Genomic DNA, 19,792 nt, shown 5'->3' on the forward strand with positions numbered 1-19,792 from the left:
TCTGCAAACAATTGATGTAGAACATGAGAAAATCTGCATGATTTAATTGTCACAAAGGTTCAGTTAGGAATCTTCTTCAAGGAAAGCTCAAAGATTTGCTGCTTCAAGAATCAAGAGAGTTATATAAGTTTCGAAGATCATGCACTTGCTAGATTTGCAACACTTTCCTGCTGAGTTTTATTCTTTTAGAGTCTTCTGAGACCACCAAACTATAGTGGAGTTTCGAATATTGTGGTAGGCTATGGTGTTATTGAACATACAATTCATTTAATTGCCAAGGAAAACGATAAATTTCTTTCAACTGTCTACATACATATAAATACTCCATTTGTGTCCTTAAAATGCATGATAGGATTTGCAGACTCACATAGATGACTTGGGTTATTCCATGTACATGTTAAGGGATCTGCATGAATGTTCATTTAATGTTTTTTAAAATAAAAATTGTGTACATACATATAAATACTCAATTTTGCATCCATAAAATGCATGATAGGATTTGCAGTTTTACATAGATGATTGGGTCATTCCGCTACACACCACGTTAAGAGATGTAGTGAATGTTCACTCTGGCTGTGCAAAACAAGTTATATGATACGCTATTTCACATAGTGGTGTGGCTTCCTAACTGATTGCTGAGCTGTTTTGGGGTCAAATTGCATTCTCAGTATTCATACAATCTTTTCGCAAGCTTTTTCCTACTTTTAGCTGCCTTCAAATTGGGAACAAATTGTTGCATAGCAGGTTTGTAGAGAAACAATGCAACTTTGTGCCTTAGAACACTACTGGGAGGTTAGACACAGAAACTGAACTGATTATCTATCAGCCATACTAAAATTGATGAAGGAAACAAGAGAGAAACATTGCTGAATAAAGAGCACTGACCAAGGTGGACATGCTCAAGCAAATTATTAGCCCAAGTAAGAGGAATGAAACCCTAAATCAGGCTGTGCAACTTGGAAAAGCTCTTATCCTAAAGTGGGGTTGAAATCCTAAAATGATTGGACCTAGGGGAAAACCCTCCGCCTTAGATTGGTACAATGAACAAAATATCACCCGTATGCGGTAAGTGGCCAATATCTTAGTCCTCACCCCATTGGCAAAAGTAGGACTTTGAGTGTTGCGCTTAATGAAACAACATACAAGCTGAAAAGAAAGTTTATTAAAGTCTTCGGAAGACCGATGGTTCTATGAGATTGTGAGAAACCTGATAGAAACTAGCTGGAGGGGTGGAGCTACTAAGCAAGCATCCACACCCATACAAAAGCCAAAAAAACTGTATCCTACATAGGCATATCCAGGGAAAATAGTCATCCTCATCCTCATCCTCATCATCATCCTCATCCTCACCTTGACGAGGGAATGATAGCATGAAAGCATATATAGAATGTCGTTGACTCCCAGTGGATGCAGATCTCCTAGTCACAACTCTACACCTAACAAGGGCTTCAATCACCCTTGCTAGTGTCACCCCTATTCTGAACATCGAGGGAATGTCCCCAAGTGTAATCGGTGCGTCAATCCGCTATCTGAGTTGCCGTGTCACTGGCTCTGCACAAGGACACTGATGACATGGATGATTACCTTGAAGATCATAATGTCCCAGTTGATGTGTAGGAATACCTTTTAGTCATGGAAAACAAAATGTATAGTACTTCAAATTTACTTAAAATGGTGATGCTAAGGATCAGCTTACTTTGGGGAAAACCAGGGCTAGCACTTAGAAAAATAAGGAAAAGTTCAATTTTGCTTTGATGACCTCAGAGCTTCAAGGATGCTCAGTATAATCCAGCATGGCAGAAAGCTATGGAAGCTGAGATTAAATCCATTGAGAAGAATGCCATATGAGACTTGGTTGATGCGCCCATTGGGAAAAATGTGGTTGGCACGAAATGGATTTATAAGGTGAAATACCATTTAGATGGCACAGTTGAGAAATACAAAGCCCGTTTGGTTGCCAAGGGGTATGCACAAGAGGAGGTGATAGATTATGAGGAGACTTTTGCTCTAGTGGCCAAGATGACCACCATTTGTTCTGTCATCCCTCTTGCTGCGTTTTATGACTGGTTAGTGTACCAGATGGATGTCAAGACCGCTTTTCTCAATGGAGATCTTAAAGAGGAGGTCTATGTACGTCAGCCCCAAGGTTTAGCCCCAAGGTTTTCAGGTGAAGGGACAAGAGCACAAGGTATGCAAGCTCAGGAAGGCTCTATATGGGCTGAAGCAAGCACCTCGTGCGTGGTATCATAAGATACATCAGTTTTTGCTGTCCCAGGGCTTCGTAAACACTTAGACAGAGCCAAATCTATATGTTTTGCAGCAAAAATCAGAATTGGTCATGTTGGTACTATATGTGGATGACATCATACTCACTAGCAGTGATTCGCAGCAAATTACAGCAGTGCAGTCCGCTTTATGTCACAACTTTGACATGACAGATTTTGACCTATTGCATTATTGTCTTGGCATTGAGTTTTGGTAGACCCATGATGGGATTTCTATGTCACAAACAAAGTATTTGAAGGGGTTATTGCAGAAATTTAAAATGGAGAATTGTAAGCTTGTGGCTACTCCATTGGAAAAGGGACTCAAACTGAGTAAGCATGATGCTGCTGAAAAGTTTGATGGCACTTTGTACAGGTAGTTGGTTGGCAGTTTGATATATCTATGCTCCACATGGCCTGATATTGCCTACGCCACAGGGCTTTTGAGTCAGTTCATGCATTGTCCCACGATCACATATTGGAATGCAGCAAAGAGGGTTCTCAGATTTGTCCATGGTACTCTCTCTCTTAGCTTGCATTATGCTTCAGATTGTGATCTAAAGCTGAGTGGTTTCACAGACTCAGATTGGTCAGGGGACATTGACGACAGACGGTCCACTACTGGCTATTGCTTCTCATTTGGTTCAGCCTGTATCTCATGGCTCAATAAGAAGCAAGAGCGAGTCTCTCTTTTCTCCAGTGAAGCAGTGTACAAAGCTGCAAATTCAGCCACTACGGAGTTAATGTGGTTAAGGAAAGCTTTTTCATGACTTGCATCATGCACAGTATGGCGAAGCAAACTCTATCTTCTGTGACAGCCAGAGTTGCATTGCCATAGCCAACAATCCTGTCTTTTATGCTCGCATGAAACACATTGAAAATCATTATCATTATGTACGGGATTGTATTTCTGATGGCTTCACTGATCTCATCTATTGTCCATCTGAGGACAATGTGGCGGATATCTTCACCAAAGCCCTGTCAATAGATCTTTTCTTACGACATCGACACGGCTTGGGGATCAGAGACATTCTCACAATGTCAAGGGGGGTTGTGAAGTGACACACAATGACATTGTTTTCATGTACTCCCATAGGTTGCATATCCATCTAGATGAATTTGTGCAACCATGGTACTTTAGGTATTGCAAGGTACACTTGAGACGTTTCCAGGGTACTTTCATCCATATCTTTGAGGGGGGATTTGTAAGATATTACAAAGATATGGTGTTGTAGGCATAAAGTCCACCCTATGGTTGACGAGTAGTACTTGGATACTATATATACCAAGTACTTGTAGTGTTTCATTTGAACATTTCTATTGGAGCTTTCTTGTGTGTGCACTCTTGCTCACTTGTGTTCACAACTTGTCTCCACTTTATTCCTACACCCATGATCATGTCGGAACTCGACCTGTCCATAAGCTCTAAGCCCCCGCATCTCTTCGGATCGACTGACCTGAGAATTGAGCATTGATGCATAATTCTTGGACATAACATGCCTAATCATAATGGTCATGTAGTTCCCCGGTTCATGGGATCCCGTGCCTTGTGGATGGGTGCGATAGTATTAAGGGTGACGGGTCCAAGTGCGTGGGAAGCCAAGGCAAACAACTTCATTAAAGAGCTTTGCTAAGATCAGGGCGAGAATGTTAATCCCATATGCAATGAATTCAATGCATAGCCCCTCATGATCTTTCTCTCGGCCGTTATGAAGCTTCATCACAGCGTCCTTAACACCCCCCTTGGTGAAGTGTACATGAAGCAGGCTGATTCCGCATGTCATAGAACGTGCGTACATAGTCATACCAAACTTTAGTATCAGTTATAGGTGAGGGGGGTCGTCTCTCTAGGAATCTCCACCAAAAGTCTTTGGAGTTGTTACTAAACAAAGTGCTCAATAATTCCTCCTCGTTTCGGTGGATAAATTCCTGTTTCTTCCTACGAACTAGTTGACGCTACTCACGTACCGTGCCAGGTTCTGTCAGGAGATTATGTTTGGTTTGAATCTGAGTTGGTGGCGCAACTGTTCTTTGCTGATTATTGATGTCCATATTGATCAATCATTCCATGTAGTACAGCTGCAGTATTACTTAAAATACATAAAGATCAAAGAAAATGTTGTTCAGGCTGAATGTTTTAAACCGTGACCATAACCATAGAGGTTATACAGGAGGTGTTTGCTTCAACAACATCCAAGCCAATGTCTGTCACAGTTGACCATTTGACTGAGAAATTCGAAGCTTCAAGTCTCTGCATTTATTTTTGTTTTTGCTTCCTAACCAATTTAGTAGGATTTCAATGAAGTTCATTCAATCCATCATGGTTTCCTGACACATCACCTTCTTAAGTGTTAAGCATATGATTCTGATATTATGCTTCTAGGTAGGACTCTGCTCCTTGTTACATTTCTAGTGACATTTTCATAGCCTTTTTATAGACACTTTATCCTATTTAGCTATTTTTGATGCTGTCAAAATTGTATTCGCTGACTTGATTGCGAGTTTAAGCAAATACTTTCGAAATCTTATCTTTGAATGCGCTGAGGGTATTTTCAATGATGCATGAACATTGTGTGTAGGCGTTTCTTGACAGCTGAGCCTAATGGACAGCTCATAGCAAGTCGTATTCGTGCATCAAGGTGGGAAACTTTTCGGCTGGTGGATGTTGATGCAACTGCTTCCATTGCTGCTCCATCACAATATATCTGTTTGCCTGCTGCTGTTAATTTGAATGCCCCAGCAGCTCTTTATTATCTTAACTCTCCAACACCCCGAGGTTTAGCTGTACCATTAATATCAGGCGAGCGAGGCTGGAGTTTAAATGGTTCAGGAGGAGTTATCTTTTCGGCAAGGGAAAACTATAGTGGTCATCACGCCAAGCATACAGTGGTGGGCCTTATTCAGTCTGTGGAATCTTTAAAGATGTAAGTCCTCACTTTGTTTTGGTGTCTGGTTTTGACTTCTGGTTCAGATATTGGAGGTATCATGTATACACTTGTTGGACATATTTTGCTTCTTGTGGCTCCATCATTCCGTTACATTAAGGTACTTCCTGCATTGAATAGGTGGCTTGAAGGCTGTGTGTTTGTGTGCCAGTTTGGTATACTGTTTTTAGTTATGAGTAGTAGCTGCCCCACTCTGGGACAGCTATGAATGTAAAATTTTAATTAAGGCAAAATTTCTTTTGCAAAAAAAAAAAAGTGTGCACGTGCGTGCGTGCACACACACAGATAGAGAGAGAGATGATATGATTGTATTAAAGTCTGTGTGAGACCCTTCAGGATCTATGGGACTGGTGATCACTATCAGCATAGTGGTCCCTTACATCCAGTGGGAGAAAATATTACAAACTTGCTATGTAATGAGTACCTGTTGGGATAGCTTGTGTGCTAGTCCTAGTACCTCGTTGTGGTGTTCCAAACCTCTTTCAAGTAGCTTCCTAGCTTTTTGGCTGGCTGCTACAGCAGATTTTTCAAATTATCTCTGCTGTCCTCATAAACTTCTCTGATGTGTGTGTAGGCTCTACATCTTAGGAGTAGATGCTGCTCATTTTCTACGTCCCTTGTGGGGTAGATTCTGTAGGTCCTTTCTTCTCTATGGATCGTGGGTCTTGCCTACCTACCCCTCCCCTCCTCAAGATCATGTGAACGGGTTTGGATTTTACAGAATTAGATTCTTTTAAATATTGATGTCTTCCCGTGGTATTTATGCATTCCGTAGCTATCCATCGAGTTAATTTCTTATTTGTAACTGCATTTGTTTGTAATCAGGGTTTGCCATAGTTTCAGTAGCATTTTCTGCTTCACTATCTTCCTGATTTCACATGCATCTTCTGATATATTAGCAGCTGTTATACCCCATGATTCCATCCACTTCATTCCCTCTGTTTGCCACAACATGATTTGCGTAGGTTCCATTGCCTTGTGTGGTATTATACCAGCGTGCATCTTCTCAACTTTGTCGAGGTAAGCCATGAATTGACATAGTACTTCCCCTTCTAGAGGTCTGGTACCCGTTTTAGCCAGTAGGATAGGGTAGGGTGTCTGTGCCTTAACCCCTAACCTCCCTATTAGGAAATGTTTATGTAAAGTTTCTATTCCTACCCAGTAGATCCTAGAGCGTCCGGGTGCCCAAGCTTCGCATCCGTAAAGGATTACTGCCTACACATGCATAGTGGATATAAACTTTCCCATTTCCCAATTTGACAGATGTACCTTCCTGCATTTGTTTTGGAAGCTATAGCTTTTAATCCTCCTAGAATCCTCCTCTCCACACATGTATTCCATTTGTAGTTGTCCATGAATTCCAATCCTAGATATTCATAGTTATTGACTGTTTCCAGGGGCTCTCCTTCAACGGTGACATACTGTTTATTACATGTCCCAATCACCATTACTTTTGTCTTAGACTTGCATCCCCGAGTGTCTGTAGAGCTCTCTAAGTGTATGCAAATGTGCTTGCAAGCTCTCCTTAATCTTTTTGAAGAATAACACATCATCTGCATAGATAAGCATTAGCAGAGCATATCCTGCAATCCGAAACCCCTCCTTGCTGTGTATTCTCATCCACTCTTCCAAATCATCGATAAGAGGCTGAAAAGAGTTGGTGAGAAGGGGCAGCCTTGCTTAACCACTATATCATTGCTTATGATAGCTTTCCTTGGTAGCACTTAGCATAGTAGGCGAGGACTTTCGAAACGGCAAGTTTCGAAAACGTTTCGGGGCAAAACCAAAACGTCTGTAAAAACGTTTCATGCATAATAGGGTATTTAAATATATATATTTTTCCAAAAAAATCAAAACATTCTAAATTTTTACCACTAGAGCTCGAATACTTGAAAAAAACTCATGAAACATAGTGCATAGACATTGGATATGTCACTGAGTAGTGAGAACTTGACTTTAGAACTTGAAATTTGATTCTTGAAACATATTAATTATCCTAAAAATTAACAACACATCATTGTACATTCAAGAGTCAATGGTGACATGCTCATATTTCAGAATTGAAAGATACATAAATTATAAATAATGGATCATGATTCATGTCAATGCATCACATGAGTCATGACTCATGACAAGTCACAAGAGGTTCAATTTTCAAAGCTGAAATGATGCTAATACTAAATAGGTACTCCGATGTTGTTGGAAAATATAAAAAAAGAGTACATAGCAAAATATCAAAGTACTGAAGTAGTCAAGAGTCAAGACTCAAAATATGAAAGTACTACTAACTAGAGTAGCAAAAAGTGTCCTGAGTCAATGGTCACGACTCATGACTCATTAGTCATCCTCCGTATCCTCAACATTCTCCTCATTCTCCTCACTCGCTAGCAACGGATGACTTCTCAAAGGTGTCATCATTTGCTGGAGGTCGTGGTGCATTGCTATTTGCATTTACTGGAGGTGGTCCAGCATTGGTACGAGCCCTCTCAGAAGATTGTGTCGCATGAGATGGAGCTGAAATCTCCTCATATAGCATGGAGTAAATGTCTCTCTCCTCAAGAATGTCTGGAACGTCCTTGGTGTTGTTGATGTCAATTCTATTGGGATTGAATTGTTGTGGCTCAATGGGATTCCCCTTCTGCTCCAGCAATCTCAAATTGCAATGACAAAACTCCCACACGGGCCAGAAGTATAGTCTTGCAACAAAACCTTCATGGCAATGTGTCTCTGCAATTTACAAATAAGTGCAAATATTCAATGAAAGAGACATAGAAAGAATACAATACAAACAACGAAATATGTTACCAAAAGAGATAAGAACCCTACCAATTTTGGGGTGGAAATGCCATACTTCTCCCACTAGGAAATAGGCTGCAACTGTGTGTCTCGAAGCAAAGCAGTCGGTTTTCCAAACATGGAGGTACTATTGTGGAACATGAGACACTGATCCTCGAGCGTCCTCACAAGATTTACATTACCATCCACCAATGCAGTAATGTACTTTGTCCAACCTCCTCAAGCTCCTCACACAATGCTTGGCTCTCTCTCCTCCACAGAGGATGCAATATATGTGCGAGTGCCTAGATTGGCCTATGAAACCAACTCACATTTGTCTTGCACGAGACTGAGCTGAACTGAACTGTCTGTCTCCACTGCAGGTCCTTCTGGTTCAGATTAGGAATTTCTTGCAGGCGGGTATCTCCTGAAATGTCGCAGCACAGGGGGTCGACAGCAGAGGGGGGGAGTCGATAGCAGAGGGAGGCACTAGCATCCAAGCTTGGCTAGGCCAAGCTAGGGGGCTGCCAAGGGCAGGCACACAGCCCAAGGCAGCACCATAGCCATGGAGGGGGGGTGCGCCCGCACCCTCAGCATATTAGGGGCTGTGAGCGGCCACGAGCAGACAGCATGCCACCAGCAGGCAGCACATCCCCATCGTGCAGAGAGAGAGAGAGAGAGAGAGAGAGAGAGAGAGAGAGAGAGAGAAATTTTATTAGAGTCTTCGGAAGACCGACGGGTCTATGAGGCTGAAAGAAAACCTGATACAAATCATAGTAAGGGTGGAGCTACTGAAACGAGCATCATCACTCGTGTTGAATCCTAAGTCTGATCATACATAATCAAATACATCTGGATGTAACAATGAAAAGAAAAGGACTGGAGCGGAGCGAAATCCTCTGTATGTCATGTCGCCCTGGCTGGTGCATAGCCGATGATGGGACGTTGGCGCCTGTCAAAGGGTGCCGTGTGTCTCGGTCTCCTAGATGAGGCTCGATGCAAGACCAGAGCCACCGTGGCTCCCGTGGGATGTATCCCGGGTCTAAACAATGACGGGAGGTTCCCTAGAGTGATCTGTGTGTCCCCTCGATGTCTCGTGTGTCGTGCTGTGGTCGTCGGGTTGGGGTCTCTGTCACGTTTGCAGCTAGAGACAATGTCACTCGATGGGAAGAACTTTGTGATCCTACTCTGAGAGGTGTCTGATGATGTGGCCAAGCCCCGTCGCCTGAGTAAGTACTCTTTGTGTCGGACCCCTCGTGAATGAAGGCCGCAAGGCATCTTTGATTTGGGTAGGTGAGAAATTTGGAAAGAGCCCGGAGCTGTCTCTGAAGAGACAGAGGTAGCGACCTCGGATCTCGTAGTACACAGGGCAACTGAAAATAAAATGCACCTCCAACTCAACCTCCTGACAGTCGCACAATATGCATATGCGATGCTCCCTAGGGATCCCCTCTGCTGTGCAGGCAGATTCTATGCGGAGGCGGTGTGATGATATCCGAAACTGTCCGATGGAGATCTGTAGTGAGTGAGGCATATGAAGCTCAGTGTACCCCGGTGGTGTGATGAATCCCTCCTCCAAAATACGAAGACAGTAATCTTTGTAGAAACTTACTTCACTGGAAGCTCCCTCGGCTCCAACCAGGTCCTAAAGGCCCTCCCTTCGGGATGAGGCAAATCAATCCCGAAGAGAGGCTCTCTGGCATATGACCACTGCTGAAAATCCTCTGGAGGGCTGCTAGGAGGGGCTGATGGATCTGATCCCAGAAAGATGTGAAGAAAGCTCTAGAAAGCCCATCCTCCCCAGGGCATTTCCGCCCGTCGATGGCCATCAAGGCCTCCTGCATCTCGACAATGGTGAAAGGTGCCATCAGCGTCGCCTGCATGCTGGGCTGAACAAGGGTCGGAATGTGCCTCCACACCTACTCACGGGAACGTCTAGTGCGGGGGGCAAGCTGCTCCTGCCGGAAAAGAGCCCTGTAGAAGTCGGTAGCCAGCCCCAAGACCTCTTCCTGGTCCGTAATGATGTGCCCCTCCGTTGTCCTAAGACTCTGGAGCTGGTTACCTGCTGCCCTTTGGCCATGCGTCCTGAAGAACTCTTTGCTCATCGGTCGCCCTTCCGAGCCCAGTAGGAGAGAGAGGCATGATAAGAAAACTCTGAGCGACGCTGGAGAGTCTCCTCAAGAAGGGCTCTGGCTCGAAGGGCCTGGATCCGAAGCTCCTCCGAACCCGGAGCTGCCTGCTGGAGCCGCTGAATGGAGGCGAGGTCCCTACGAAGAGCTCTCTCTCTGCCCCACCACTCCTGGCGAACCTGAAGGGTTGCGAGTTGGCAAATCTGGATGGACTCCTGTAGAGCCTGCGCCACCGACTCTACCAGATCCACGCTCCCGTCCCAATCTCTGTCCCAAAGGCTACCGATACTACTGCGCACCTCCTCCCTAGAGAAGATGGAATCAGGAATCCTGCATGAACGGGGAGGAAGGAACTAAGTTGCCGAGTCTAGTGATAAGAGCATTGGCGCGTGGTGGGAGAGCGTCGTCCCTGGCACTACACCCACCTGACCACCTCTGCTGATGGCCCAATCACTGATATAAATCTGTCCAATCTCTCCAGAAGTTTGCCCCCTTCCCTGCGGAAGCCCCATGAGAAGTCCAAGCTCCCGTGCCATCGGCGGAAGGACGGGTCTCTCCAGTTGTCCCTACCTCCTGTCGTGAAGAGAAAGGAGTCCCAAGCGGACTGCTCTGCCTGAGCTATACCTGTAAACTCTGGTCCTCTGCCCTGCTGGTCCTCCAAAGTCTCCAAATTGTTGAAGTCACCTCCAACAATCCACGAGTCCATGTCTGGGAGAATCTCTGTGAGAGTCCTCCAGAAGGTGGTTCTGCGTCTGAGGTCTGTGGGTGCATAGATGTTCAGGATTCCTATTTTTCCTCCAACTCTAGGCCAACCCAAAGTGCACGGCCTGGGATCAACGTACCATGGCCAAAAACTACCTGGGCAACCGACTCGCAAACGGAAGTGCAAACACCGCCACTCCTCCCCTGTGCACCGATCGAGGGCTCCCAATAAGTGTGCGAGCGTCCAGGGAGGATCTTCCCGTAGCTACGGGTATGAGCCACTGAAAGCTTATGCTCGTGGAGTAGGAGTATATCCAAACGACCAATCACTGCTGGTTGAGGTTCCTGTCTCAAGATGAGCTTCCTGGGACCACGGATGCCAGAAGAATGAAACCCGTTCACGTTCCAGGAGACAAGGTGTAAGCTCATGATGAGGATTGGTAGGCTGCGAACAACTGTCTGCTCGCGGCCGAGGTCGAGGAAGAGGCTGGTAGTTCGGAATGAAGTCGCTGATGCTTCTGTGAGGGCTTGGAGGGGGAGGCGAGGTCATCCTGCCCGTTCTTCAAAACTTTTAGTAAAGGCGTGAGGCCTTTGGTGCCATGGACAAACGATTTCTCGAGCCAACTCGAAATCTCTGAAGTAGTCATCCTGTAAAAGGCGCGAAGTTTTGTGGTGTCCATGCTCTGACATCCTGGGGGAGGGGCCACGATAGAGGGGGCCTGAGGATCACAATCAGTCTGAAACGCTTGGCGGCGCATCGCCACCGTAGGCGCACGTCACCCTCGGACCACTGAGTCTCGAGAAGCTGTCCACCCGTCGGGCCTATCTAGGAGCAGATCTGAGCGTGCGTCTGCTCTCTGAGAGCCTCCCAGACCGAGTCGTTTGTCCAAATCTCGGTGCCGTCGCTGAGAAAAGTGAAGGCAAAGCTGGGGCCATCCCTCGGGGCCAAGGCTGCGATCTTCCCATCCGCCCCTTAACGGAGCAGGAAGATACTGATGTCGAGGCAAGCTGGGAAGGTCCCGAGATCGGCCACGTCCAAGTAATCCCAGGGACCGGATCTGTAGAAGTCGCGAGGAAGCTCTCTCTCCTGGAGCTGAGGCCCGCCATAATCTGCAACTGAGGGGGCCGGGCTAGCTGACAAGGAAGGCTGCTCCAAGGGTGGTGCAGTCTCAGGGTGTCCTGCCTGGGGTGAGGGAGGGGAAGGAGGCTGTAGAGTAGGCGACACCGACTCCACGGAAGCAACTAGCGGGGGGGCGGAGGTGGGAGAGTGGGGGCTTCACGCGGCTGAGGAACCACCGGTGAAGCTGACACTGCGGAAGAGATGAGAGAGGCGGGGGAGGAGGGATGGGACTGGGGCTGGGACTGGGGCTGAAGAGGAAGAGGTGGGGGCTGAAGAGGAGACTGCGGCTGGGGTAGGGGCTGGGGCTGGGTGGGGGGGAGCTGGGGATCGGAGGAGAGGGGGGCCTGAGGCTGCGGAGGACGGGCTACAGCCGAAGAAGAAGCTCTCCTTGGACCCTGGGGCGGCTGCCTGTCAGGTCTCTGAGGCGCTGCTGTCGGCTGGGTAACCTCTGCCTCCTTGCCTTTGTCAGAAGGCTTCTTATTCTTTCCTCTTTTCCTTCTGACCTCGGTCCAGCCGCCAGCCACCTCTGGACCGGACTCCGGCTGCCTCTGCTCTTCCCGACGTGGCTGCGTGGAGGGAGGGGGAGGGGGCTGCGGGGGGGGCCGAGAGGAGCTGGAGAAGCACGGAGAAGCAGCAGCCAAGTGCCCACAGCCATGACACCTCAGGCACTGGCCAGGCTGACCTGTGACTACCATGCTCTGAGTAATGCTGCCAGCATTTGTCACAATCTCAATCACTGCAGGGAGGGACGCAGGATCTGCCACGGCCACACGGACTTTGGGAGCTCCTGCCGCAGCGACCGCGTCGACAAAAGTGTCATGCATCACCCAGCATAAGTGGGAACCTAGGTCCCTGACTATCGGCCGCAACTCAGCAGCAAGGCTTGGAAATGCTAGCGTCACTGGATGGCGAGGTATGCAGAAACGAGCATCAAAGTCCGCTGCGCTGAATCCTCGGTACCAAGGGACTATCATGATGATCTTTCCATCTACCGATGTGGGGGAACCAGCAATCAGGTTGCTCGCAGCTTTCGCAGTGGAGAGTTTAAGCCAGAAGATGCCCCTTCCCATAAGGGCCACCTCCTTGATGTGGCTATCCTCTAGCATAAGCGTGGATTGCAGCCAATCCCTGATGGCTGGTCTGGAGGGGGAGTGTCCAATGACTCTGCCATAGACTGAAGTGTGGGCAAAGTCATTGGCAACCTGTTGTACCCGGGACGATTGTTACTCTGTCAAGATCACGCGGTAGGCTTCTGAAGAGGGGGGGTCCGGCTGGGCCTCCGGTTCCGGGCAGGGAGCCGCCATACCGCCAAGACAAACTGCGAGAACTCCGATGAGGAAGAGGCTGCCACCAAAAAGGGGAAGGAGTTAGACGAGGGTGGAGCCTGGGTGTGGATGAGGAAACGGCGAGCGAGGCGAGAGCGTGGCGAGGGCGAGGGCGAGCGGAGGGCGGAGGGCGGAGGCGAGGGCGGAGGGCCGAGGCGAGGTGAAGGAAGGGGCGGCGGCGAGGTTGGCGAGGTGAGGCGGGCGCAGTGAGGCGGGCGAGGTGAGGGCGGGGTGAGGCGAGGCGGGCGAGGCGAGGTGGGCGAGGTGAGGCGGCGAGGCGGGCGAGGTGAGGCGGGCGCGGCGCGGCGAGGGCGGGCTAGGCGGGTGAGGCGGCCGAAGCGAGGGCACAGGTGAGGTGAGGGGAGGGCGCAAGGCGAGGCAAGGGGAGGGCGCAAGGCGAGGCGAGGGCGGGCGAGGCGGGCGAGGCGAGGTCACAGGCGAGGCGGGCAAGGGGAATAGGGAGGTAGGCTATGGCGAGGGAGGGAGGGCTCGCAAGAGCGCTAGCGGACCATAGTACAACTGGACGCAGCACAGTCCTCTATGAGTGGTATGTGATCGATGTAGGTTAGGAGTCTGTTTAGGCTTCTAGAGTAGGCAGGTGAGAGGCTGTGATCAAAGTGTATGTCGTGGTAGGTGTTGTGCTTCCTATGTGGTGTGCGTGGTGTGGCTAAGCGTGGGGTGGCGATAGTGAAGAATATGTATGTGTGATCAGCTCCTGGAGGGAGTGGTGCTACGGTGAAGTCGGTGATACATGAAGTGAAGGTAGGGGATCTCAGGATGTAATCTACTACACTAGTGCCCCCCCCGTGTGGGAAGCAAGTAAAACCACCTGAGGAAGGCCATAGGTCAAGGCTGTTGTAAATGATGAGATCATGCATCCTGTCCAGATCAAGGAGCGCGTGTCCATATGGTGTAACAGGCCCGTGTCGGTCCGATGAGATCCTGGTCATATTTGCTCCGTCTAGGTCCATGTTTGGTAGCATGATAGAGTCGTCTCGAAAGTCTAGGAGTGGTGCCTGGCGCGTGCTCGTCCTAGCGTTGAAGTCCTCAACAAGGAGAACTTCCCCGTGGGCTGAAAGGTTTGGGATATCTTGATGTAAGGGTGCATATGGCGATGTCTCACCCTCCTCTCGTGCCACTTTGGCGAAGTGGGATGGGTCTGGCGGGAAGTAGCATATTGCTATGAAAAGGTCACGAGTGGCTGTGCGCCGGATCCGGATCCACATGAATCAGGAGTGTACGTCCTTCCGCTCAATGGAGATGGCTCCAGCGATGGAAGACCTGTACAATACTGCGACCCCTCTTGATCCTCGAACTCCTCCTGTATCCCTCGTCTCATCCGTGAAGGTTGATTCCCATGTGTAGCCATTGACTATCGGTAGTGGACGCTCTGGGCTCTGGTGTGTCTCTGTGTAAAAGACTATGTCTCGTCCTGTATAAGACTCCGAGAAGTTCCCTGGGTCTGACCATAAGGTACCATTACAGTTTCAAATGGTGCAGGCTAGGGTCTCGAAAACCTAAGTCTCATAGGTCCCGTCCCCCTAGGGGGTACGGGTGGGGGCCCGATGGGTGTCGGTCAACAACCTACCATCTTGGACCACGGCTCATTTTTCCTCCTTGCGGGCAACATCCCGTTGTCGCAGAAGAACTCGTTGCTCCTCAATCTGTAGTGGTGTCAAATCCTCGTCCATGGACAGGGTGGGATGCTCTCGTAGAACAGCTCGGCGTCGGAGTGTTGCTAGTCGAGCATGTGAATCTCTGAAGCGAATGAGTAGGGGTTGCTCTTGGTTGGGGTCTCTCCCAACACGCCATGCTCTCTCTATGCCATGGTCAGGGACCCCCATGGTGGTGGTCACAAAAGTGATCGCCGCCTCCATGGGTGTTGTAGTGGTGCTAGTGTTGTCTTGCGTGATCCCTCGTACTCGGATGTTGAGGGCCTTCGAAGCCCTCTGCTGCTGCTCCTGTATGGTGGCTGAAACGGTTGCCTTTGCAGGCTCCCGTTTCGCCACGTCCACCCACCTAGTCGTCTCTGCTATAGCCGACTGTATCGTGGCTATCTGTGCCTCCATCTCTGTGATTGGGGTCCCTCTAGGCATTGCTCTTAGGGGTCCGAGCTCCTTTTGAAGCTGTTTGATGTCATGTCTAAGCCCCTGGATAAGGGTGCCCTGCTTGTGTATAAAGCGAGTGTGCTCCTGGGTGTATCGGGCGTGCTCCTGAGTGTAATGTGTCAGCTCTGCCTGACGGGCTTGGATGGTGTGCATCTCAGCCAGTAGGGAGTCCCAAGCATTTGGTGGGGGCCTAAGATATTCTGGTTCAGGTGGGAATTGGATCTCGAGAGGGGTTGGAATGAAGGTGGGCTGCTGAGGTTGTACTGAGGGTAGGGACAGCGTGACTTGGGTGGGGGAGTGGTATGTAGGAGTAGCGAGGCCGGACGAGGTGATGAAGGGTGGCTGATTGAGAGATAGAGGTGATATGAGGGAAAAGTACTGTGGAGCCGTGGCCGGTGGGGCTAGTGATGAGGCTACTGGAGAGGAGACCTGTGATGAAGATGCTGGAGAAAGAAAGAAAGAAAGAAATTTTATTAGAGTCTTCGGAAGACCGATGGGTCTATGAGACTCGAAGAAAACCTGATACAAATCACAGTAAGGGTGGAGCTACTGAAACGAGCATCATCACCCGTGCTGAATCCAAAGTCTGATCATACATAATCAAATACATTTGGATGTAACAATGAAAAGAAAAAGACTGGAGCGGAGCGGAATCCTCCGTATGTCATGTCGCCCTAGCTGTGCATAGCTGGTGATGGGACGCTGGCGCCTGTCAAGGGGTGCCGTGCGTCTCGGTCTCTTGGACGAGGCTCGACACGCAAGACCAGAGCCACTGTGACTCCCGTGGGACGTATCCTGGGTCTAAACAATGATGGGAGGTCCCCCAGAGTGATCTGTGTGTCTCTTCGATGTCTCGTGTGTCGTGCTACGGTCGTCGGGTTGGGGTCTCTGTCACATGTTTGGCTAGAGACTGGACGATCAATGTCACTCGATGGGAAGAACTCTGTGATTCTGCTCTGAGAGGTGTCTTATGATGTGGCCAAGCCTTGTCGCCTGAGTAAGTACTCTCTGTGTCGGCCCCCCTCGTGAATGAAGGCTGCGAGGCATCTCTAATCTGGGTAGGCGAGGAATCTGGAAAGGAGCCCAGAGCCTTCTCTGAAGAGATAATGGTAGCGACCTCGGATCTCGTAGTACACTGGGCACCTGAAAATAAAATGCTCCTCCGACTCAACCTCCTGACAGTCGCACAATATGCATATGCAATGCTCCCTAGGAATCCCCTCTGCTTTGCCGCTCTCTATGCGGAGGTGGTGTGATGATACCCGAAACTGTCCGATGGAGATCCGTAATGAGTGAGGCATATGAAGCTCAGTGTACCCCGGTGGCGTGATGAATCCCTCCTCCGAAATACGAAGACAGTAATCTCTGTAGAAACTCAGCTTCATTGGAAGCTCCCTCGGCTCCAACTAGGTCCTAAAGGTGTGTAGCTGTAGGAGATCCTCTCGAATGACCTGGTTGGTGTGTGGCCCGATCGGGATGGTGGGTGGGAGTACCGGAGGGGCATCTAAACTGAGAGGGGGAGGAGAGGTGTGGCGTAGATGATGAGGCAGCTGATGGTGGTGAAATAGTGGTAGTAACCATAGAGGTCGAGGATGTGGTGAGCGGCATGGGCTTTGGATGGGCCCCTTTCTTTTGGGCCACATAGGGACAAGCCTTCCTTACCAACCTATGCTTCTGTTGTGGAGTTAACCCTCAAGGAAACATTAGACATGAGTTTTTCTTTCGAGTAGCATGCAGGCCCCGGAAAAAGGCTTTTGAGGAGCAGCCCTTATCCATGAGGGGCTTCATTCTTGCCTTGATCTACCATTTGTGCAATTTCCTCTGGTCATTAATAGTCAATTTAATCTGAGCATGTGAGAGGGTATCCTTTTCTGAATCAGAGAGAGGCCTTAACTGAGAAAATTCAGTCAATTGTTGTGCTGTCCTTTTTGCCCATTTAACCTCATTCCTCCATTCAGTCATATGCCATTTGTCATACTCCCTAATGACATTCTGCATACGAGAGACAAAACTGTCCCAAGCATAATTCATGTCCTCCTGGGCATGCAAAGGCAAGGGATGAATTGCAAATCGGATCATTTGCTGAAAATAGTGATGTTGGAAATAAAGCCTGATTAACATGCAATAATTTACTGGAAAGTGGTGGCAAATCATCCAGAGGCATGCCAAGCTGCAAATTCATCCACAATGGGCATGATCTGACAAGCCCAATGAGAAATCTATAAAGAGATGAGGGCTAAAATCTGCAAATTGTTGTATGTAAAACAAATACCATCTGTGAAGCCTTGCCCAGTATGTTGTAAGTGCATTATGATGAAAAGTATATCCAGGCACTGACCCTTGGAGTAGCAGCCATAAATCTTTAGCGTGCACAAATACAAGCATGCTGTCCCATTTCTGCCTTTCCAATGATAGCATATGAGATCTTGAAGTGGTGTTGTCTCTTGGAAGGGGGGAATTATTGAAATCTCCACAGATGAATGCATTGGATCTCCATGGATATCTGCATAAAGAATCCCATAATGAAGCCCTCATGGCAGAGGTGTGGGAGGCATAAATATCACCATTGACATTACATTGTATGACCATCCATCTGCCACTGCTGTCATTGAAGGCCAACTGAGGTCCCAGCTCATGGCTAACCAGTATGCATACACCTGAGTAGATAGTGGTACCAGCATAATATATATCATAGCCGCCAAAATAATCATGATGACCAACCATGGAGTGTTGATTATGTTCTTGCAAACAAACAATATCTGGCTGCATTTTATGTACATAATTCCATAAAAGCCTCCACTTGGAGACATTGCAGAGGCTCTGTACATTATATGTAAAGCACTTAAAGTGTTTGGAGCACGAGAGAGGTATATACAGGAAAGTGTCAAAATAAAACAAGACATCAGAGAGGCAAAGCCTCTGCCTGCATGGGCAGCATTCCTTCATGATCCATGAAAGACACAGCATATTCCCCTTCTTCTGAATCACATATGGGGATGCCCTTCTTCAGTACCCCCACCCAATTTTGAAGGATAGGAGCTGAAGTAGAAGCCTGTCCGGGTGAGGGAGAAGAAGCATCCCATTGATGAGATTGAAGGGGGCGTTGCTTCAATACAACCACTTTCTTAGGTTGTTGAAAACCATCCTGATCAATCCCTGCAAATTCTTTGATCTTCTCTTTTCCTTTATCTTTTCCTTTTCCAGCAAGTGACTGCACCTGATTGATTGGTTTAGCATTCTTTGCTCCATTTCTATTTGTTGTCTTAGCTTGCAAATTCTCATTTTTGTCCCGTTTTTGGGGTGGCAAGGCACTGGGAGGGGGCTGATGGAGAACCATCTGGCATTCAGAGGCTAGATGCCCAAACTTGTGGCAGGCAAAACAAGCTCCTGCAAACACTTCACACTTCAATTCAAAATACTTTTTTCCCAATTGCACTCCCTCAACTTCCACTGCAATAGAAGGACAGGTAGGTGTATCAGTGTCCCAGAGAATGCAGAACCTGTTACGGTTTCCCATGGGCCGTCGAGGACAAATGACCTGTCCCAAAGAAGCAGCCAGGCCAGGCAACTCTTCACGCATATAATCCGGGAAGTTAGCAACCTCAACCCATATAGGACAATGATGTCGTATAAGACTTTGATAATCCTTGTTTGGGGACCAGGGCATAGCATGTACCATCTGCTTCCCATAAAACAGGGGAGAGAACTCAAGTAGCCTCTGCTTGCACGAAGCATCTGATAAATGCACTTCATAGAAGCCTCTGGAAGCAAAATACACTCCCTCTACAAGGCATCCCCCAAGGATGGACTTAATCCACTGTGCGACATCACTAGCGGCTGGGATTCTTCCTGGAAAGAAAATTATGACCGCAGTTTGAGACAACTTCCTGAGAGGATTGACGAGGGACGGCAATTTCAATTTGTACGTGACCTCTGGAACCGGTTTGCCCCATTCTTGTCGTGACTGCTGAAAGTCATTCTTAAGGGTGTCAAACATGTACTGAGCTTCGACAGTAAGTTGATCATCTTGCGATGCAGGCTCGGATAGGCGACGCTTAGAATCTGCAGGTCTTTCTTTTCAAACATATGTACAAACTTCCAAATTTGAGGCCATGATGGAACTGTGGCAAGACAAGAAGGAAAAAAGGATCGAACAAACACGGGACTGTACGGATAAGTACATGAAACAACAGATGTGTACGGATCTAGGGACGGGACTGTACGAAAACTGTACGGTGATCGTACAGGTGTACGAAAACTGTACGACAAACGAAAAGACAGCGTACGGAAAATTGTACGGCGACATTGTACGGGACTGTATGGAAAGGCAGGCGGGACGACAGCGTACGGAATCTGTACGGCAACCGTACAGGTGTACGAAAACGTTGACGAGGCTGAAAGGCAGAGGTTTCGCGACAATACAC

General features: G+C 48.2%; 1 protein-coding gene across 2 annotated transcripts in view; it reads left to right on the top strand.

The window, feature by feature from the left end:
• LOC147888628 (uncharacterized) overlaps positions 1-19,792 on the top strand; it is a 117,458-nt gene that overhangs the window by 58,986 nt on the left and 38,680 nt on the right. For both annotated transcript variants that reach the window (XM_087392199.1, XM_087392200.1), the window contains one exon: positions 4,844-5,188. In XM_087392199.1, coding sequence (XP_087248325.1) covers positions 4,844-5,188 — 345 coding nt within the window. The remainder of the gene's footprint in view (positions 1-4,843; positions 5,189-19,792) is intronic.

This window comes from Dipteris shenzhenensis, chromosome 21 (genome assembly GCF_047967505.1).
Source record: "Dipteris shenzhenensis isolate YYH24624 ecotype China chromosome 21, Dip_SZ_1.0, whole genome shotgun sequence".
NCBI lineage: Eukaryota > Viridiplantae > Streptophyta > Polypodiopsida > Gleicheniales > Dipteridaceae > Dipteris > Dipteris shenzhenensis.